Source organism: Nesoenas mayeri (genome assembly GCF_963082525.1).
Source record: "Nesoenas mayeri genome assembly, chromosome: 1".
Taxonomy (NCBI): Eukaryota; Metazoa; Chordata; class Aves; order Columbiformes; family Columbidae; genus Nesoenas; species Nesoenas mayeri.
The window spans coordinates 66,312,690-66,335,543 of NC_137541.1; the positions used below are offsets into that span (position 1 = coordinate 66,312,690).

General features: G+C 45.0%; 1 protein-coding gene across 1 annotated transcript in view; it reads right to left on the reverse strand.

Annotated features, from left to right (window-relative positions):
- The window catches only part of TMTC1 (transmembrane O-mannosyltransferase targeting cadherins 1), a gene marked incomplete at both ends in the record, with an annotated part of 146,172 nt that overhangs the window by 26,011 nt on the left and 97,307 nt on the right, over positions 1-22,854 (reverse strand). Inside the window, 2 exons of the mRNA XM_080350116.1 lie at positions 10,482-10,595; positions 19,066-19,230. Coding sequence (XP_080206242.1) covers positions 10,482-10,595; positions 19,066-19,230 — 279 coding nt within the window. The remainder of the gene's footprint in view (positions 1-10,481; positions 10,596-19,065; positions 19,231-22,854) is intronic.

Sequence of the window (22,854 nt, forward strand, 5' to 3'; positions counted from 1 at the left end):
ATCATTAACCTAACAGTTATGCCATGGAAGCAGTAGCAGAAAGAAAAAAACCTGTGAGCATCATCTTGCACAACATTCAAAGGAGCTCCAAGCATCTTCATTTCTGCTAAAGAGAAAAATGAGCAACTGATTCAGCTGGGGAGATCTAGCATGCCTGTTTTTCATTAATGCATCTTCTGATTAGAGAATGCGTTTAACCTCAGCACTCACAGGGAATGCTCCACCTTTGAAGCAGCTGTCATTAATTACCACTGCTGCACCGCTGTGAGAAAACAGGTTGTATTACCTCTCTGGTGGTGGAAGGAGAAGAGGGGGTAAAGAGCTCTGGGACAGACAGACATCCTGTCACCAGTCCTCTATACTGCGGGATGCTGCCCTGCTATCCACTCTTGGCTTTCCTGGTGCCTGTGCGACCCTCCGCAATGCTCAGCATCCCCAAGGCTCACTGCAGCCCAGTTAAGCGTACAGTCAGGTCTTAATTACTGAAGCCAAATTACTTGCTGGCAACATGGCAACTTGTTTTCAAGGCATGTTTTGCCCCATTCCAACACATACCGTATTATTTTATTGGCATCAGTTTGCCAACAAAAGTAAGAATGTTATGTGAATAATGCTTCCTCTGTGCCAAATTTTTATACTGCCCATTTTATATTTACTCCAGTATACTACTTCAAGTCAATTCTTCAATTTTAATATTACATCACATTCATTTTCATGTATTTACATAAGTTCTCAATAAAGCTCTGTGTCAGGTTGAATTAAAACTGGACTTGATGTAATTCCAAGACCAGTCACCCTGTGGGGAACGATCCTGCACTGGCAACAACGTGGGCTATGGCCTCACAATAGCATGGCACCTTGTTCCGAGAGCTGCTCTACATGATGTGGAGACGTGTCGGTCACAGAGCCAGATCCTCTGTCTTTCTCAAAAACACCTTCAATTTGCAGCATTTGAATTCCTTTTATAGAGGGAAAGATGATCCTGCAATATTAAGCAGCAGCAGCTGGTTTTCTCTTGAGGAGTTTTAGTAGTCACATCAATATTTCCTCAAAGGTAACACCCTTCAGCTTGGCAGAGGGTTTGTGGCAGGCTGGGATTTTTTGTATTATAATCTCTTTTTAATGGAAATCCTGTGGAAAGTCAGGCAAGTGAGAGATCTAACGCTTTTAGGTTCCTTTGAAAGCCTCCGGCGTAATCTTCTTCAGGGAAAGCATGACAAAGCAGCCAGGTCTTGCATCATGCCCATTTCCACGTGCTCAGCTACGAGGTGGCCTGGCTCAGGACTTGACACAATGTAGGAACAAGGCAGTGAGCGACCCACCCCAGCACGGTGCCAGAGGCTCTCAGGGCATCTCTGAGTGGTTCTACAGGTTCCATTTGGGTCCTCACTGGTGTTACATGGTCCAGCTCAGATCCTGATGGAGGTCCTGCCGCAGAAGTCAGAGGAGAGGGTGCCTGATTACCAATACCTACAGCTAACTTCAGACACCCACCCAAGGTGTCCTCCCTCTGCTGCTGAAGAGCAGGGGGGTCCCCACAGATGCTTTGGGTACCCCAACCCACCTCAAATATATTCTACCTTCTAGTGGGCAGAAGTCATCCACATTTTGGCACCAAGCACCTACAACACGAACACTGAGAAACAGTGTTCATCTCAGCCACAGTTTCCCACGTGGCCCAGGACAAGTCTGTGTCTCAGGGTCTCCATGCTCCATCTCTAAAGTGACAATAATAAAACTTCCCTTCCTGGTACTGTCACCTCTCTGTTCACAAGTCGTCTGTGGTGATGACAACATCCCATTGACAGTCAGTGGCCAGCACAGCAGGATCTTGATCTCATCTGGGACCTCCAGAGGCCAATTCAGTATAAATATTAATAGTAAGTGCTGAATGGCAGCCAGGGATCAGTGGAAGGAAGAAGGGTCCCGGCTGTCCGGCTTCTCCCCCAGCTCGGCAGCCCAGCCAGCAGGACCAGCAGCCAGCGGGCACCCTGCCACCAGCAAACCCTTTCACCAAGGTGAGCATCCAAGGCTGATGGGCAGAGCAAACGGGACAGCAGCTGTGCTGGACCCTAATATCAAGGGAAACCTCTCCAGGACAGCAACATGAAAAGAAAACAAAAGAGAAGCTGAACAGATTTAATCTGTAAATGGACAAAAGCCCCGTGAATTCTTTAAGCCTGGCATCCATTAAGAAAACAAAACAAACACATATCCAGAAGTGTGCCATTTAAAAAACAAACCTGTAGCACATTAAACAATACTACAATTTATGAATTTTCACTACATTTTCAAACTTGGATGGGGGTAGAAGCTTAAGAGTTGGAGTTGAGGAAAAAAGAAAGGATTTTAAGTCAAACAATGTCACAGCTAAATATAAATAAACAAAACCTTTCCTGCTAAACTCACATGCTCCCTGCAATGCTGCGGCAATGTGAGGTTATCAAACTGGGCTGCCTGCTTATACAGAATTTATGCAGGATCCATGTAAATCCTGAAAATCCCAGAAAACACTGAAGCCCAATAAAAGACTAATAATTCACGACATGCCTGACTTACAGACAGCACAAACAGTGCAGGCGCCTCTGTAGAGCCCACAGAAACCAGAGGAATAACATAGCAAACAAGAGACCATTGGGTGAGTTCTTCAACCAAACCATTACGTGAGGGGATGCAATAACATATATCTCACCTAAGCAGATGGGGTGCAATCACACCTGTCATCTCCCAAGGTTCATGGGTGCCAGAAAAAGCTGTACAGCCCCATAATGCCATCCGTGATCATGGCTGCCTCTGAGATGTCTGGGGGGTTGCCTTAGTTTTCAGCGTAAATCAGAGCAACCCTGTTCCAGCACTGCCCAAATTGCTTGAAGGAGCCATTTGAAAGTCTGAGGATAAGCAGAGTGCCCCAAATACTCCTGCCAAGCCTTCACTGAAAGTCTCAAGGTTATCCTTGACAGATGTGTGCTAGGAACCATTTTTTCTGCTGACCTTTGGTAAGGACCAGTGAAGGCAGGTCTCTGTTGATTTAGCATGACAATAATAAGTGCAACCTGGCCATTCTTTGAGCAATGTTTTCATAAAGACAAGGACAGCAGGCCAGGGAAAAAAGAAATGGCTGTGGGAATGAGTGATTAACCCTTGGAACTGAGGTTTGCAATAGCCAAAAGTGAAAAGCAGACTTGAATACCTGCAAAATACAGTCATAGGTTTCTGTTTGCACAGCCTACATAAAAATCAAAATAGATGTCTTGTCCCAATAAGACAACAGCTTTGCAGCTTCATTAGGGAAGCATTTTCCATTCTCCAGATTTTTAGCATCAGTCCCCAACATGTAAGTAGTCAGAGTGATGATGCAGTGTCTGAGGAAGGCTATGGAGCAGCCACTCTCAGAGCTGCTGGGGGCTCTTCTCCAAGAAGATGCATTTGAAAAGCCAGCAAGTCCCTGAAGGACAGTGCAGAAGGACCTGCACCCATGACAGAAGCCATGGTCTAGGAAGGGACCCTGTCTGTAAATACCAGTGTCCAAGGGTGAGTTACACACACATCTGTGCATCCCATCAGCGACATCCAGCTTCCACCACTGTCAGTGCAGTTACACTGCACAGATAGCGCCTCTGCATCAGGGCTCAGGGTTGCACTTAAACCAGTTTGGGTTTTGAGTAAATAAAAGTCTGTGCCTTGATTGACAGATATTTGATCACTGAAAAGCAGAAAAACTGAGCAGAGGTGGAGTACACCCCGAAACAGGGAGGGATCAGCACTTCATAGAGACCAGGTTCAAAAATAAATTACACTGGCTGAAGTAATTTGGCCATCATCCCATGCACTGTGCTGTAAAGGCCATTAAGTCTCTGATTCAAATTATCAGGCAGCCTTTTCAGCCATCAATTACAATTAAATCAGTCAGCAATTTTGTCTAGCTTCAGGACAGCCACCATATACATATACAAGAGCACCAATTACCCCAAAAGCCTATTGTCAAAGGGTGATTCAGAAGAACGCTGAGCAAAGATGTTTCCGACAGCTTGGACGCGATCTGTGGCTCAAGTCTGTAACATCCACTAGCACAGGGTATTTTGTGAAGTCTCTATGAAGATGTTTGATCAAATGCCTAACCAGAGGGATTGCTTCAAGGGCCTGACCCAAGTAACATAAAGTGTCAGAAGGGCACTCACGGTTTCAGGAGCAAATGTAGCCCTGGCAGTCGTAGCCAAGCAGCGCTGTACATTTTTGACTCACTGTAAAAACAGGCTAACAAATGGTGCTGGTATTTTAATTCTTTCCAGAAATAAATCACAGATGGTATCCAAGGCCACCTGCAGTCCACGCTGAGAGGCATTTTCAAGGCACACACACAGACATACACGCATAAAGGGCTGTATGAACACAATTTTTTTACTGCATGGAGAGTGCAATTTAACCGAATTTAAACAACGCCAGATAATGTTGATTTAAGATATATAAAAACTCAGTGGGTAGGTGTGTGGGAAAGCTTAGCAAGAAACCTGAGTCTCCCTTACAGCATTAGGGCTTTATTTCTAAAATGGAGTGAGGAGAAAGCGCAGCCTTGCTTGCTCCTTTTTTACCCATTCCAGTGATGTTATGCACCAACATTTTTCCCTCAATGAAGGAAGTGGATGTGGTACCCACACTGCTTCCTCCTTCCTCCTCCCACATCTAGCCTATGTTCAAGTACCAAGCACACATAAGCAGGACCTCATGACATTTCTTGATCCCACAGACCAGTACTCCCAGTTTCCATGCTGTGAGCCATGCCCTAATCTGTACCATTTGCAAGCTCTGCAAGAGCCAGACCACACATCACGGCACCAAGTGTTTTCATACCGGTTCATCTGCCTCCTGGCCCACTCTCCCCCTTTTCTCAAGGCTGAGCATCAGAGGAGCTCCCTGAGCAGCAGAGCAAGCCCGCCCGAGGGTTCCTGCTCGCTGCCTGGAGGCTGCCTTCTCTCGAGGATGCTACGAGGGAAAATGGAGGTTTCTGCATGCATCTGCTGATGGCAGCTGCTCCCCTTCTCGCTCTGTTCAGGCAGCAGCATTTAGAAGGGAAAGTCCAAGGGGAGCTTGTGACTGTCAACCTGTTGATGGGCATGCAACCACACAAAGACACAATGCAAACGTGTGTGCACTCTCTTGTACACACACTGGTGCATTTATGTGCATAAACTCGCTGTATTACATACCATGGATACCTCCTGCAGGACTCTATACTATCGGATATTCCACTGATCGTAAGAGTCAGTTCACATGCTTGCCCACATCTCCCTTGGGAAAGAGGAACACCCCGGAGAGCAGCTCCACGTTGGCCCATGGTGCCTGATGCCTGCAGGGCGAGCCTTACTGCCTGTATTTCTTTCCAGCACTTTTTTAATCCTCTAATCCCGGTTCATTTCTGCAACTTTCATCCAGCAAAAACTAGTTATGAAAAATAATTCAGTTCCATTTCAACTATTTGCTATCATTTGATAGTTGCAGTGTCTGCCTTTACACAAAGATAACTCTTCCCTACTATTAACTTAAACACAATGCTCTACTGACATTTTTTAATTAAGGGCAAATCTATATGTTTTTATGTCCAAAAGTGAAAATATGATATATTAGACACTCACATTTTGCCGGACACAGAAACGTAGCTTGAATAGCACAGAATTATTATTAGCGCATTTATCCACCCAACTCCAGCAAGAAACCCAGCAGCCTCATTCAGCCCCACCTGCTGTTGCTCAAATCAATCTGCCATCCATGGGAAGCACAGCCCTGGCAACAAACATGGAGATACAGAGGGTAAGACAGAGCTGCTTTGGGAATTAAAATTTTGAATGAGTGCAGTTGTAGCAGGGAAGGTGATTTTTTTTTTTCCTTTCATTGTTAAAAAGGTTATTAAGGACATAATGAATGTTCATCAAATGGGTTTTAAGGCTCTGCTGTTTTTCTCTCTCTGCATGTCAACTCAGGTGCTTTCCTAAGGAGCAATAAAACAGTCTCAATGGCAACAACAAGCAAACAAGGCTGGGGAGAAGCAGGACAAAAGCATGGTAACTATTAATATCAACAGTAAAAACATCTTCATTAGCACATCAGAGTGGTTCTTCATATTTGCATGAGGTTGCACAACCTCATATTCTCACTCACAAACACAAGAGTGGTGAGACAAGTTTTATTTCAGATAAGACCAGCACTGTTTGATCTCCAGCAGCAAAGGGTCTCCGAAATTCCTACCAACAGCCGCAAACCTTCAGCAGGAGCAGCAGCAAGAATATTAAGGCCAGCTTTCAGAGTAGCCATGGTCAACTCACATCTCAGATGGAGTATTTCTGGCCTTTTTGCAGAAAGAAAAAGAAAAAAGTCAAACAATAAAACCAAAACCAAGAAGCATCTCTTAGGGTCACTACCATATATCAGGCAAACCAGCAAAGCAGTCTGATCCAGCAGTGTGTTTTTCTTGTTTCAGTGAAGGTAAGCTGAAAGGTTTATAAACCACTGCTACAACTGCACAACACCAGCTGTTCATCAGGTCTGTGTTACGGGTAACTCATCTTGCATCTCCGAAGGGCTCTGCTTCCATTGCCCTTTTAGGAACCCAATGTGCAGGAGGAGCTTTTCCTACATACACAGAACTTTTTTACTTTTCATTCTCTTCTCCACTTCAAATGTTGTTCTCCATTTCTGCATTTCATTTCAGTTTTCATTTCCCCTGCTCTTGGACGGCATGATTAGCTTGCACTAACTAGCTAAGCCTAAATCGAGGTATTGTCACTGGCCCCTGGGCTGGGGTGTGGAATGAATTTTTTTTGACGGGCCTGCTGCACTGGCATCAATGGGCGGTTATCGGGATCAATTGTCAAGTTTGCCTTGGCAAGCCGCCCTGCAGTTTTGCTGTCAGAGAAAACACATTCTTCCCCTCCACCACTTACCTGCCCTGAAGTTAACTGAAACACACCAATAACTGCCAGCAGAGGATCGCACCTGCCTTTGAAAGCAGGAATGGGAGCAAGCGATTAAAGTATCGGGGATCAACTTTCCCAGGATTTAGCCTCAATCACTATTATTTCACTACGTAACCTGTGTACACTTCAACATCTCTTCCCACAGCTATAGCTACAACATCACCTGCCTCCTTCACATGAGCAATGGGTTGCTCTGCAAAACAGCTACATGGCCACCGACACTTCTGACAGAGCAGCAGCGCCTGGAAACGCATCGTTACGTTGGTGGAATGGTAATTGCGAGCAGTTCAAGCAGCCGGGTGCAGACTGACAGGATCACTTTTGTTTAGCAAACAGTTAAACGCGTTCACCAGAGATCAAGCAGACCTACATTGTAATTTGGCACAAGCTTTAGAAGCGAGCTGGGATGATGGATGAGCCATCGCCCACGTGCCTCAGACGGAGCCAGTACAGGGTGATGCCGCTTCTCCTTCTCCTGCCTCCCAGGAGCTCCTGGGTGGTGGTGGCAGCGGTCTGTGTCCTTATCGACTCAGTTTCCCTATCAATTCCCTTATTGATCTGCTCACTGTGCACTAGGCAGATATGATATCTTGATCTCCGGTTCTTCTGACAGTGCTGCCGCCGGACTGTGAAGCCTCGTGAGTACCTTGTGGTTTCTGTAATCTAGAGAGTGTGGATCCACCCAGACTCACCCAGAGAGCAGACACCCACTGAGGGGTACCTGGGGGAAATCAAGGAAGCTTCTTGTGTTAGCACCTGAGCTGCTGGCCTGCCTGCTCCCTGATGAGGAAATCCACACAGTAAGTGGTGCTTTAGCCTCCCAGCTGTTCTTCCATTTCCAGGTCAGGTCACTGGCCAAAAATAGCCTGAACCATCTAAATCTGGTCAGGATATTACAGCTACTACTTCCTTCTCTCTAATTGTAGAGTAATTGGTCTACAATCAGAGCAGTGATTGCACAGCTGAAGTCTGTGAGGATGAGTGAACAGCTTGGACATAAAATCTGCTCTTATCCGCAATACCTGTCTAGGGTCTTGCACTATATCCACCATGATGTTGCCTGTGGCACATCCATCACCTTTTCCATCACCACAACATAGCCATCATGCATAGGCACCTAGCAGAGGCTGCAGGGCCTGCATACAACCCAGAGGCATTTCAGTCTGAGGGGAAAACACAGAATGCAGTTCTCAACAGGAGGACACACTACGCTTTTTACTTACATGGTTTCATTGCTTATTACACAGGCACCAAATAATTTCCCTGTGACAGAGGTGGGAAGAAGGGGTAAAAATAAGGAAAGCTTAAGTGCAGAGAGATCAGGTGGTGGGACTAACTAATGCAGCTTCCCAGGGATGGAGCCAGCAGGAGACTCCCAACTCCTGATTTGCACCGCCAGGTCAGATAGTGAACGTGCAGTGGGGGGATAGGAGTTTGCTTTTGAATTCAAAAGTGCCAACTCATTCTGAAATTATTGAAGCAATTGGAGCACTAGCACTAGTGCCACTGAGAGACTGGGCACAGCACTGAAGAGCTTGGCTGCTTCTGTGTGGCTCCAAGACCCGACAAGGCTTTGGATGCTCTATAAACAAACGGTACCATCAGCACAAACTGTGCTATCTAATAAAGTTGAGGAAATGTTTGCAATCAATTCTCAAAACAGACTCTTTCATAATTGAAATACTGCAGAGCAGAAGACAGCATTATAATTATAATAAATGGGTGCTGCTGAGTTAGAGAAGAACAAAATCTTTTGTCAGCAAATTCTATTTACACAAACAGAGGAAATGTCAGTAGAAGCAGTTACGTTACTCTGTATATTAGTATGTTCACTGCAGGGCTTGGATAATTTTTGTTACTCCTTCTTTTTAACTTGCAATGGCCTTTTCTGGTAAATTGGAATAAGCTTGGAGACTAGCCACAGGAACCTCTGGAGGACTGAAAACACTTGCACACCACTGAAAGCAGCAGCAGCTACATCAGTGGGTTGTATCAGGTTAAGGGAGGAGTTGATCACTCTATGGAAAATAGACTTTTGGTAAAGGACTCTTCAGTACAGCATTTAAAGATGTAAACAAATTCAATGTCTGGAAGCTGCTGTTAAACAAATCAGACTAAAAATAAAGGAGGACATTTTCAACAGCCAAGGTAATTAACCTTCAGTACAATTTATTGATAGTTCTGCTGGATTTTCCATTCCTGGAAACATGAAAAAAATAGGACAGAGATTTTTCTGAACAATTTCCTAAATGCCCAGTGTGATAAAACAGGACAGGATGCTGCTCAAAAAAAGCTAAAAATCACTCAGTTTCAGGGCCTCCTTGGTGACAATGAACTCCTGTCCCTCCAGCTTAATCTGCGTGGATTAGAAGACCCTGGCCAGAAGACAAACCATAGATGTAATTTCTGGAGTTTCCTGCCACACCATGTGTCAGGAAAGCATGTTTCTTGCACCTCTCGACGTGCCCTGTAGAGCCAGCTCTGTCCTTGCTGTCCCTCAGAGCCACTCCTCACCCCACCTGTTCTTTCTACATACAACTTTTTTTCCCACGACATTTTCTGCACCCTCTGTCCTTGCCTTCCCTTGCCACCTCCCATGCACTTGCCACCCTTGCCACCCTTTCCCTGCACTCATTCCCTTTAGGGGCTTGTCCCTTATCACAAGCCCCAGGACCAGAGGGGAGAGCTTTGGGGAACTGGGGTGACCTGTTTGCTGCACTAAGCGCTGTCTATGCATCAGGGAGCAGCCAAGGCCCCAGGTGAGCTGCACTAACAGCACCAGCAGCAGTGAGTGGATGGATGGTACTTGCAGGGAGTGACCCCATTTCTGCATAGTCAAGAGCATCCTTCAGAGATACTATAGGACATGTCCCACTTCACAGCCCAACCCTGGGCCCAGATTTAACGTGCATTTATGAGCAAAGCAATTTGTCCTCCTGCTTCAGCTTCCCCTTGTACAGAACCACAGTAATGATATTTACCCTGCTACTGCACAGGAGCATTTTCAGGATCAATTAGTTTAGTGTTCAGGCAAAGCTCTGTGGATAGAAGCCTCAATACAAGTAGTAAGTACTATTATTATTACTGTACTTCAGATGGCTACAGCACTGACATTTTCCAGGCATGCACCATTAACAATTTACTAAGATAAATGGCCCAGGAACCTGAAAATGCATTTATGACAACTACCTCCTGCTTACCAGCATACATTCAGCCGAGTAAATGACACCTCATTGCTCAACGTGTAGCTATGGTAACATTTCTATCTCGTATATTGAAGCATGCACACAAACACACGCGTACACACACATGGAGCTGGAGGAAAGCCAGGCCACCTCATTTAGTGACACAAAACACTGAGCCAGGGAACTTTCTCAGCCTCCGAAAGCCAAGCTGCCCTGGGAGCTGGGGGTGAGGAGTGGCCAACCCACCCTGTGCCTGGTGGGAGAGCACTGGGCTAACGGCAAGCTGCACCACATAGCCTAAGCCCCACTGGGCTCTCAGGAAACTTACTTGAGAGCAGTTTTGTAGTGGTAGATCGCCTCAATGTTACGGCCCTGGTCTTTCAGAAAATTGGCGTAGTTGTAGTGCACCTTGGCGTTGTGGGGCAGGGTCTTCACTCCTGAGCTGCAAAAAGGAACAGAAGCAGGATGGTGTTAGCAGCCAAGTTACCACACCTTCCCCAAGGCCCACCTTCTTCTCATGGTCTCTTTTTCTGAGAAGTTTGCTTGTCACCTCCTGCACACTGACGCCAACGTAACTCACGTTGTGAGTGTGTCCACCATGTGCCTCAAGTGGACATAAATATGTGGCAGCAATTCAGCTTGTCCTAGCTGCTGTCACCTCAGGCACCTCTAGCACCAACACAGATGGCAACACTCCCTGCACACACATGCTGTCATATTTCAAAATCTGGGTTATTAAATTGAAAAACCCTAAAAAGGCTAATATTTAGCTATAACAGGCTGCCTGCTTAAACTTGAGTGTCACAAAGCGCCTTACGAAAATCTTGATTTAAATCAAGATGTCCCAGACAGAAGGTACCTTTTCCATATACATCAGCCAAGAGAGGAGAAGCATAGTGTAATCTGAATACCGAGCCAGCACCCATGCACTGCTTAACGCTGAGCGGAGTACGGCCAGGAGGTAAGGGCTAATGGGACCCTTGTCCTGAGCTGGCAAATTGTACACTCCTGTGTCATAACACATGACTGTGGGCATGTGGCTGCACAGCCACCCCGTCCCTCCCCTGTCTCCTCTGCCACATAGATTGGACTTAGTGTTTGGAATGAAAAATGAGGGCACAAAGACAAAAGGAGAAGAGCGAGCATATGCTTATTTACTTAATTGAGAGCACAGAAAGCAAGGTACACCTTGCACAGCTAGAGGAAATGCCACTTCAAGGTTAAAGAGAGAAAGAAATCACGTACACCATGGAAACATTTCCCCTGCAAGAATCCAGAGAAGTTAGTACTCTGTTTAATGGGGGAATCCTTTCCAGCACATAAATAGGGGCTCTCTGAGGTAATGGGAAATAAGGATGGATTAATTTGTTCACGTAAAAGCAGACAAAGCACTGTTTCTTGCTCACAAGCAGATCCTTGCCAGCTGCTGTCTTTTCTCCCCCCATCATCTCTGACCCTCCTACCTCAGGCAGGACAATCAGAGATTAGGAAATTCCCAAGTCATCTTGTTCTGCCTTGTCCGTCTCTGTTGCTTAAGTTTGGTGGGGAAGGAAGTTGATCATGATGAGACAGGGTCACACACAGCCCCCACGGTGGGGTGCATACCCTCTCCCATGGAGAGAACGTACCCACAGCTGTGGAAACCCTTTGTCAGGGATTTCATTGTAAAAACAGCACTGGAGAATTGTAGTGGCAAATACGGTATCTTTTTGGTTATCTGCAGCCAGTGGTATCAAGTATCACTAATGCCTACTTCGTGAGAGCTTCCAAAGCTTCGCACACGGCTGCCTTACAGAGTTCAGCACAACACAGCCACGGTTTGCCTACTGAAATTAAAAAAACACCTTGCATTTGGCTTCGTAATCATCAGGTATTTCCAAATGACTTACTGGGAGCACTACAGGAATAAGACATTTTGTGACTAATCGCTGAATTAAATCAGTTAATTGATGCTATTCTTAAGAGAATGATTTTCTGTATTAGTTTTCACAAAGATATACTGCACCAGCAGCAAGTAATGTGTGACTGGTACGGCTGTGTTAATTTCCATTGGCCTTGGGAGCTATTAACTACACACTTACAACCTCTGGGCATTACTGGAATATTAATTCTTATACAGAGAGGGTTTCATTACATCAGCACCGGCGTTACAGGCAGAGACACGGACAGGCACTCAAAACTGCTGTTATCTCAGAGCTCTGTGCAATGAGTTTCTGGCTCCACTACAGTCCCTGCTGAAACAGAGCAAACTGAGTTAATGGTGAGGAGAACATTACATATGCACAAGTACTTCAGTTCTAATGAGATATGGTTTTAACAGTAAGATGCATATGTTTAAATACTTTAATTCTGGACTCTTTCAGTAGAATTTATTTTCAATCCTGCCAGTCCCATTTATTAAAACGTCACTAATAAAGCTTCTTGCAGCTGCGTGCTTCTGCCGGGGTGGGGGGTGACAGAGGAAAGGCAGAAATCGGTTTGGGTTCTTATGATGCTCTGCTCTGCATCACACCACTCACACACCCTGACCTATTTATTTTCCCTGCACGGGCAGAGAGGGGGGGCTGTTTCATTTTGCAAATGCAAGTAGCAATGAGTGAGGCTGCTTAGAGTCTCTGATCGGTGGGAGGTAGCAGCAAACACAGCACTGGGCACAGAAGGGATTTTTTAGGAGAGTTTAGGCAAACACTCCTACTAATTGATTCTTAACCAGCTGAGAACGCTGTTTGCTCAATGACAGAGGAAACAATAATGTCCATAGTGAAAGCCAAGCAGGAAAGGGTGGAGTATAAATAACAAAGCAGAACACAATGTTTTTCCATTTCTGCTTCCCGCAAGCCTTCAGTCTCTCACAATTTCAATCTAATTTTCCAGCATGCTTTCCCAAATCTCCTAGTTCCCTCTTCCACAGCCCGGCACACAAGTGCCCTTCTGAAAACCTATGGCACCAACCTGGCTCCTGCCAGAAACAAGCCTTCCGACCTCAGACGTCACTTCTCCAGAAGATTTCCTTCCCTTTTGACTTCTACAACAGCAGTAAGTGACATAAATGGAAAATAAACCATAGGCAAACCCTTTTACAATAGACAAACCCTTTTACGTAACACTTCCTCTCCACAGAAAGACAAAAGCCTATTAGCCATAAATCAGAGAAATAAAATACTACTGGTATTTTCCAACCTCAAATATCAGCATTACCTAAATCACACTTCAGTTGGGAAAAGCCTCCTGTGATCCCCTCTGTTGTTTTCCTAAGTGCATGTTCTGCTTTGCAGAGTGACTGGATGCAGGGCAGAAGCTTCACTGATCATCTGTGATTTCCATAAGAAAAGTGCTCAGTTTACAAGGAAATGAGGCCACCCCTGCCTCAGCAGGAGCCCTGGGAGACCAATGGGGTCTCCTCTGCTTTGGGAATCATTATGATCAATGAAGGTTCTCTAGGGCAAATTATTCTCTGGATGACACCAACAACCACTTTCCTTGGCCTTCTACCCTTGTATTGATTTTACAGATACCAATGTTGGGCCATATTAAACTGTTCTACAGAAGACACACAAAATGCAATAGGACGTGCTCTCCTCAGCTGAGCTAGCTTTCAGAATTAACAAAATTACAGAGCAGCAAATGCCACTTTTGGGACTGGGTTTTTACAAATTGCTGAAGTCAGCAGACCTGGCTTGGGAGGGAAAACTGCTGAACAAGAAAGTGCCAGTTTTATATAGTTCCTTTGCTGGCTACAACCACGTCTCCAGGCACTGTCACAGACGTGGGCAGCACATGCAGATGCTTTCCAGGAGCAACAGGAAATGTGGCAGCTTGACAAACCTTGAAAAGGTCAGAATGGCGGATGCAGAGGTCAGTCCATAGCCCTCACCACCCTCTCCCTGGCTTCAGACATTAACAATGACTGCGGTTGTAGCCTGGCCTTCTGGCCTGTGCATTCGCCGTATAGAGTAGCTCCTTAAATATTTAACAAATGAGCCCTCCCTGCCCACCTGCCAATACAGTCAGAGAAACTGCTTGGGGCTTCTAGAGATCTGTTGATATAATATGCCTCAAATATCTAGATCTCCATATATTTGGCCACTTCTTACGCTGGTGGTTCATTTGCTTCTCATTTAGTCCTTGCCTATAGAGGCTTGTGCACCTAGATGTCAATGCATCATCTCCTCAGACAGTAGCATCCTCCCCCATGCTGCTCCTTTTGGCCAGGACCCAAGCAGGATTTCTGCATCCAGAAAATCTGGCCCCTGGGCTGGAGACTGAGAGTCAGGATGGCCTAGAGATGGCAACAGTGCTGCCACATAATGTCAAGGCAGAGTAAGCCTTCAGAGCGGGACCAAATGGGGTACAAGCACAAAAATGGTAACATGCTGGGTATACATAAGTCTCCTGGACAAGTACAGAGAAAGTGTGTATAACAGAACAGGTCTCAGACAAGGGAATCAAGACAGACAGACCCTGAAGAAATACATCCAAGTAAATGGAAGAATGGAAAGTAGAGGTGAAGGTGGAAAAAATTAAAAGGAGGGAAAAAGCAGTAAATAATTAAAACAGCAACTGAAGAAAGCAGAATGAAGAACGAGGGAGTGAAGATTCTCTCAGCACATACTTCTTAAAAAGAAATTCAGCACACACAGGGACTACCAAGTAGGCTGATTTATGTCTCCTTTCCCACATGTATAGATTTGCTCTGATTCCTTTTTATTTTCCCTCGTACTTCTTTACTGTTCCTTATCTCCTCCTCCTGCTCTGTCTTTTCCAATTTCTTGCTGTTGCGAATGCTTCCATCCACTTCTTCCTGCCCTCCTCATCAGCCTATCTATAGCCTCCTCCTTCTGTCCCGAACAGGAGATCTCCCACTCCTGGGATGACATTAGCTTCTTGCTATACTATTCTGGTTTTGCATTTCCTTCCCATCAACAAGAAGAGTCTTACTGTATTACAGACTCACGAGAGATGTATAGCACCTATCAGAGATGATCTTAAAAAGACAACTAAAAGGCCAATACGGTTAAATAGCATAGTAAAAAAGGCTATCAGAAATGAAAAACACCCTTTAAAAGGTGAATGTGACGGCTACAGAAGGAAAAAGGAAAAGAGTATAAACTTCAGAGAGTTAAACATAACCCATAATTAGGCAGACCAAAAGAGATTTAAGGAAAAACTTGCTAAAGCCATCAAAGCTAATAACGGAATACATCAGATATAGGAAACCTGCCAAAGATCCCCCTAAGGCAAATAGATGATGGAGGTCTAAAAGTAGTGCTTGAAGAAGAAAAGGCAGCAGTAGAAAAGCCAAACGGATTATCTGCACCAGTGCTTACTAGAGAGGAACTGAAGGAGGTTGCCACATGGGAGACTTTCTTTACAGGGGTGTGTCCAAAGCACTGCTTCAAACTGAAGTGGCAGGAAAAGAGGCTTTAAAACAAATCAACACCAAGAACAGTTATAAATCCATTTGGCTTGGTAGTATGCATCCAGAGGAAATCAAACATGGAGCTGCTATTAGCTGTGGTACGTAGCCTATCATTTAAATGAGGCTGACACTAAAGAAATGGGAGGTGATGAACATGACATCAATTGGCTCCAGGGACGAGGCTGGAACAGGGGGGCACAGACCAACAAGTCTTGATTTGCATTCCATGTAAGTTGGGAAAAACTGTAATAAAGGCTAGTTCTAGCAAAATTGTGGATAACTACAATCCAACAAAGAGGAATTAGCCTTGTATTTTCAGAAAGTTAGTCAGGCAGATCTGTTGTTCTTTGATAGACTCAACGGGTACATGGGTATTGAAAGTATGGAAACCTTTTATGAAAATCCAAAGATAGCCCAGTCAGCCAGAAACACATACACCAAAGTTGTGTACTTAAATGTTCAAAAAAGTTTTTGATAAAATCCCTCTCTAAAGACTTCCGATTTCTTAAAGGCATAATGGAGTAAGAGGGAATCATAGAATTGTAGAATCATTTTGGTTGGGAAAGATCTTTAAGATCATTGAGTCCAACCGTTAATCTAACACTGCCAAGTCCACCTCTAAACCATGTCCCTAAGAACATCATCTATGCTTCTTTTAAACACCTCCAGGGATGGTGACTCAACCACTTCCCTGGGCAGCCTGTTCCAATGCCTGACAACCCTTTCTGTGAAGAAATTTTTCCTAATATCCAATCTAAACCTCCCCTGGTGCAAATTGAGGCCATTTCCTCTTATCTTGTCTCTTGTTACTTGGGAGAAGAGACCAACAGCTTCCATGCTACAACATCCTTTCAAGAAGGTCCTCTCCTGAATCAATACCTAGTTGGAAGACAGCAAGCAAAGAGAACAAGTATGTGAACAGTTTTTAAAATTGAAGAAGATTGCAAGCAGGGTTCCTAAGAGACATGCAGTGGCATCTGAGCTGCTTCATGTGTTCACAAATGGTCTGGAAAAGAGAGAAAACAGAGAGATGACACGTTTGCTGATGACACCAATGTGAATCACGCTGCAGGAGTTAAAGCTAGCTACAAATTGTCACAGAAGGATCTTACTGTACTGAAGGCTAGACAAGAAGATGGAAGATGAAATGCAATTCTGGCACAGAGACAAGTATCAGAGAGTGTGTACACACACACTCTAAATCTGCATAAATCTGCACACAGACTGATGTCCATAAATCAGACACTTCCACTCACAATAGGTGCCTTGGAGTTCATGTGGACAATGCTGTGAAAATATCACCAAGTGCTTAGGAGAGGTCACAAAGGTATGTGGAAGATCAGGAAGAAATGAGAACAAAAACCACAAAGCAGTCCTGCATTACTGTGCTGCATGTATCTCTTGAAAGATGATTCCGGTCTCCTCAAAAGGACAGACTAGAGTTTGAAGGCATCCAGTGGAGACTGACAAGCAGAATCAGAGGTGCAGCACAGCTTCCATATGAGGAGAGTTCAAAACTAGCAGACTTCAGCATGAAAAAGAGACAGCCTTGGATGACGGCATGGGGGTAAAGGCATGGAAGGCAAAGGACAAGTGACAAGCTGATGGTTACTCACTACTCCTTCAGCACATCAGAACACGGGGACACCAAACAGGATGATCAGGCAGAAGGCTCACAGCACACAGAAGGGAAATCTTAGTGTGCACACTGTGTAATCTAATGAGAGCCCAGCGCACAGGATGCTGTAGAAGCCAAAACTATAAATAGATTTGAAAAAGCAGTCAGAGACATTAATGGAAGAAAAGTCCATCAGTGGCTGTTAAAGGCAAAAAAAATAAAAAAAAGAAAGTAACTCCTGACTCAGGAAGTCTTTAAACTGCAGATTACTGCAAGCTGGGAAAGGACTGGAGAAAAGCATCACTGTTGCTGTCTCTGTTCTTACATTGCTTTTCTGCTGATGATTGCTCTCAGGGGCAGGCCATCACAAGAGGTGACCCAACAGGAGCACACCTACATTCTTGCCTTCTCCTCAAAAGCCTAGTGCAGATCTCTCTCTCCTGCCATGGTCCCCAAAAGACCTGAGCTGAAGAGCAGGCCAGTTCGATCCAAGCCACCGAGGACTACCGAGGTCTACCTACCAACCTGGGCAACACCAGATCCCTACCCTGAGTCAAGGTGTACTAGCACCAGCTCAGTGCTGCATCGAAGCAGTGCCACGGTTTCTGAACTTGAGCTGGCTGGTAGATGGTCACCCTGCTTTGAATGGAGGTAGGCTGGGCAGAAGTCCATTTGCGTCCAACTAAGCAGACATAGCTACATCCTTCTCTTCTGCAATAGACCCCCTGACACCCCATATCACCCCAACTGTTCCTTAGAAGGAGATGCCCTCCTGTCATCCCCTCCAGTTTGACTCAACACATGATACCATATGGATACCTGCAACTCAGCATATGGAATTACCATCTTCCCACCCCTCTTCCAACAAGAGAGTCATCCAACTTGGAAAGGTGTCCAGCTTTCCTCCAAATGGCCACCATTAGCCAGAAGGCTTTGGACTGGGGGAGTGCTACACCAGGACTGCTGTGTGAGCCCAGACTCGTCACCATGGCTGCTGATGTTTGAACAGCAAACAGCGTTTCAGGGAGACAGGCAATGAATCACGTCACAGCAAATAAGCCCCTATTCCAGATTTTTTTGGGGAAACAAAAAAATCCCACTACTAGAGCTCCAACCACTTCAATAGGGTTTCCTGAAGACCGAAGGGTACACATAAAAAATAATTTCATACTCTCTAGTGCTGTGTAAATTAAACTTTGCTCTGGCCAATAAGTTAGAAAATAAAGCTAAGCAACCCATGTGCCGATCACCTGTGTTTCTGCAATTACTTCACAATTAGACAACTGCTGAAAGCAGCTGGAGGCAAATGCAATACATTTGCTAGCAAAACACAAAATGAAACAGTCTGTTTCAGTGCAAACAAAATATATAAATGAGGTTGTAGAGAGAGCTGTTTGGCAAGGAGTAATCAAATAAAATGAAATACGATACATTAAGTTTGATACTTCATGGCATTTCATTTTTGTCATTAAGAACATCGCTAAAGAAAATTCAATATATTCAATAGCGTTACTATGGTGTTCTGGAGGATTGCAACAAACTTTTGCTATTTCTTTAAAAGGGAAAGTGTTACATTATTGGTAAATCTACAGAACTGAAGTTATTTAAAAACGGTGTGTCTTAAAAATGTGACTGCCAGACCCAAAGTTTGTGCATAAGCATATAAAGTGCTGACGCCAGTTTTTGCACAGTTGCCAGGAAACAGAAAATAGGTGTTATTTCATAAAAATCAAAATGTTAATCACAGCAATGCACCAGTAGCACAGGACTCGTGCTAAAGAAAATGAACAAATGAACAAACGAACAATACACAAAACGAACAAACTTATTTTAAACAGTACAAAAATGCCACTATTCTCCCGTGAGCGCTCATACCTGAAAAGGGATTCTCGTGACAGCCAGATTTCATTCTGTTTCACAGTCTTCCAAGAGAAGAGCAGCAGCAGTAAAGCAAAGAGGGTCAGAACAGTAATTCTCCACTTATTTAACCACGTAGACAGCTTTTTTAGACCGTGGACAAAAAGGATGCAGTACCCCATACTGAAAAATAAAAAAAATACCAAAAGTTATATTCCAGCACTCTGGTTTATATGCAAGACCATTCAGTATTGCATTTATTACTCAATTACAGGAGGCTTTGGACTAATTACATTTTTCCAAGCTGACAAACTCCAGTTCAATAGCGGTTTTCCTCAGTTCACCACACAATTTCCAAATTAATCTAAATGATAGACCCAGATGCCAGAAGTACAGTAGCGTACATAATACCACCCAGCATAATGGCAGCTTGCAGCAGCCTGCGGAAGGCAGCTGCTTTTCTGAACAGCATCATGTAATAACAGTAATACTGAACACGACTGGAGGGAGCAGCGCTGAATCGAAAAGCATTATAACACGGGGAAGTCTCTAAACAACCCCAGTGGCGGTCGCTATTAATTCCAGTTCACAAATTGTGAAGCTGAGGGGGGTGAGCGTTGTGGCACGCGTGGCAGCAGGGACAGGTGGCAGAGGCCACGCCAAAAGGCAGGAGTCCCTGCCTGGGCCTTGCACGTCTCCATCAGGGCCAGCCCATCCCTTCCAGAGCCCCATCCAGTGCAGCTGAGATGCCTCAGCAGAGCTTCCCCATTGCCCCTCCATGAAACCACACAGGGCCTTCTTCAGCGCCAATCCTTCCAGCACTTCCATGGCTCTCCATGCATGACTACTGAGACGTTTTCTGTGAAGTTAACTTGCATTTTGAACTGAAGCCTTATTCCTGTGTAACTTTAAATCAATTCAGTAATTATGGGCCTTCATTCAAGTGTTAATTCCTCCAGTGATGCCCCTCTGAGTTGGAAATGGAGTGCTTTGGGTTGCTGTACTTAGTACGCCCCTAATTGTGCTTGGCATTTTCAGAAAGGAATTTCAATTCCTATTGCCTGAGGCATTTCATTACCTTATCTAAAACTCTCCTATGCAGTTACTTAGCACCTGATTTAGTTTTAGACTTCAAAGCTATCTTAATCCAGGCAGCTCCCCCACTGAAGAAAAAAGGGAATAGAATGATCTGGAATAACACCCGGGGAACCATCAATACATGGCAGACACTGGCACACCTTGAACCCCAGCTGAGTCCCACCCTTAAACCCAGGCAGGATGTAGACAAAGACTTCTTCACACCTGCCCATGCTCCAGACAGAGATCTACAGGCTTTCCTTGGCCTGTACCCAGGTGTCTGAGTAACTTCCCAGTGAGACTGTTATGAGGTAAGAAAAACTAAGAACACAATGTTCAGTGGTGACCAAGGACAGGATGAGGGGTAACGGGCACAGACTGAAGCACAGGAGGTTCCATCTGAATATAAGGAAAAACTTCTTTATTTTGAGGGTGCCAGAGCACTGAACAGGCTGCCCAGAGAGGTTGTGGAGTCTCCTTCTCTGGAGACATTCAAAACCCACCTGGACACATTCCTGTGTCATCTGCTCTGGGTGAACCTGCTTTAGCAGGTGGGTTGGACTGGATGATCTCCAGAGGTCCCTTCCAACCCCAACCATTCTGTGATTCTGTGGCAAAATTCAGTCAGGAGATCAGGAAAAGAAAATGTCCCATCTTTGAGGAGCTGTTAAGTGTGCTTCTCGGCAGAGTTTCTCTGCCCACCTGGAGGACTAGGCACACTGCTATTGCCCGAGCTTCCTAGGGATGGAGATGGATAATCTTGCTTTCACTGAGGAAAGAAGTGCCTCTGTTGTACATACTGCCCAGCATCAGGCAGTGGTGCTGTCTTTGGCACAGTACAGGTACCATATAGAACACTTGAAGTAGAACAAACATAGTGGCAAATCCAGAGACAACATCAGATCTGTGATAATTCAAAACTTCTTCATTGTTGTTTTAGAGGTCTTCTGTTTTTCAGAAGTGGGTATCGGTATTTTTTTTTTCACTTAACTATGCTTGCATTTTGCTGCAATACATTTCTTATGGCACTTGCACTGTTTCTTTCCATGAATTCTTCTGCACACATGTTTATTGCACCTACACTAACTGCAAGTAGACATTTAGAGCTACAAACAGAGATGCTGGTGCCAAACAAACCAGCCTTTATAGCTATTGAACCCTACTTTAAAACCTCTAAAAAGCTAATCTCGGTAATAAGCCCTTTCCTTCCAATAAGAAATGCTTCAAAAACCTGCAGACGGTTTGCACACAGTTATTTAGCCTTTTAGTAATTTCATCCTTCCCCTGGAATTAATTATCTGACATAAACATTATTTAATTGCTTTAGCATAAAGCCATTTTCAAAGGAATTTCCCTACACCTTTACATTTTCAAGAACAGGCCTTTTCTAACAGAATCTTGAACGTGTCCAGAAAACAAAAAATGCAAACATCAGTGTCTTGGTATTTATGTCAAACCCTGCCCCAGCTGTTGGGAATTTCTACCTTAGCAGCAGCAATCATTCTGCTCGTCCGGGGCACAGCCAGCACCGCGCTGCAGCTCATGCAGCCACCAGGAAGGTGCAGCTTCCAGGGGTTGTTCTCCAACATCTGCAGTGCATCGCCACAATAGTTACAGAGAGATGCCGGGGGGGTTCATCTCAGACCGCAGCTCCCATCCCAGCTGCACTGGCAATGACACAGTGCAGGTACAGAGTGCCAGCTCCGCATGGCACTTCCCATCGGGGGCTCCCAAAGCACTTTGCAAGGGAGAATGGCTGCAGTTTCCCTTTTACAGAGCAGGAACCAGAAACACGGCAATTAAGTGATCTGCTCTGCTGATGGGGACTGGCAAGCAAGGCACTGAAGCTGCAGTTCAGCAGTTCCACAGCACTGGGGAGCACGCAGTGGAAACCAAGGTATCTTGCTGAAAAGCCCACAGGACTCCCTGAGAGTTAGAGAGGTAAGTAAGCCAAAGGCAGGCTCTACATCCACACACCCGCCAAAGCAGCAAGACTACAGAGTTCAGCAGTAAGTAGAAATACAGAAGGGAATGGGTACCCAAATGCCTGCTGGAAGGGGATCGCATAGCTAATGTACCAGAATCCCAAACTGCAAAGCTGCTAAGGGGAAGGTTAAAGGAGTGATGCTAAAGAGGGCAGGGTTGAAACATGATTTACACTTTAATAAGATAGAGACAGCCTACAAGAAAGCTGGAGAGGGACTTGTCACAGGGGCATATAGTGATAGGACAAGGCATAATGGCTATAAGCTGAAAGAAGGTTGATCTAGATTAGAAATAAGGAATAAAGTCTTTACCATGAGGGTGGTGTGGCACTGCAACAGGTTGCCCAGAGAAGCTGTGGATGGCCCATCCCTGCAAGTGTTCAAAGCCAGGTTGGACGGGGCTTTGAGCAACCTGATCTAGTGGAATGTGTCTCTGCCCATGGCAGGGGGGTTGGTACTAGATGATCTTTAAGGTCCCTTCCAACCCAAACTATTGTATGATTCTATGATTATTCTATAATTATGACAACATTAGGGCTGAGTTGTAGTTATGCCATAACTATAGCCTAACTGGCCTACAGTCAAGCTACCTGCACTATAAAGTGCACAGGAATCCAAAAGATAGGAAAAGAAGGAAAAGGATCAGAAAGCATAAAGTAGGTGAATAGTTTTATTTTCAGAATCTGGTAAATTTAGCTTAAAACTTCAGACAATTTCCTGCCTGCCACAGATCATCAAGGAGAGG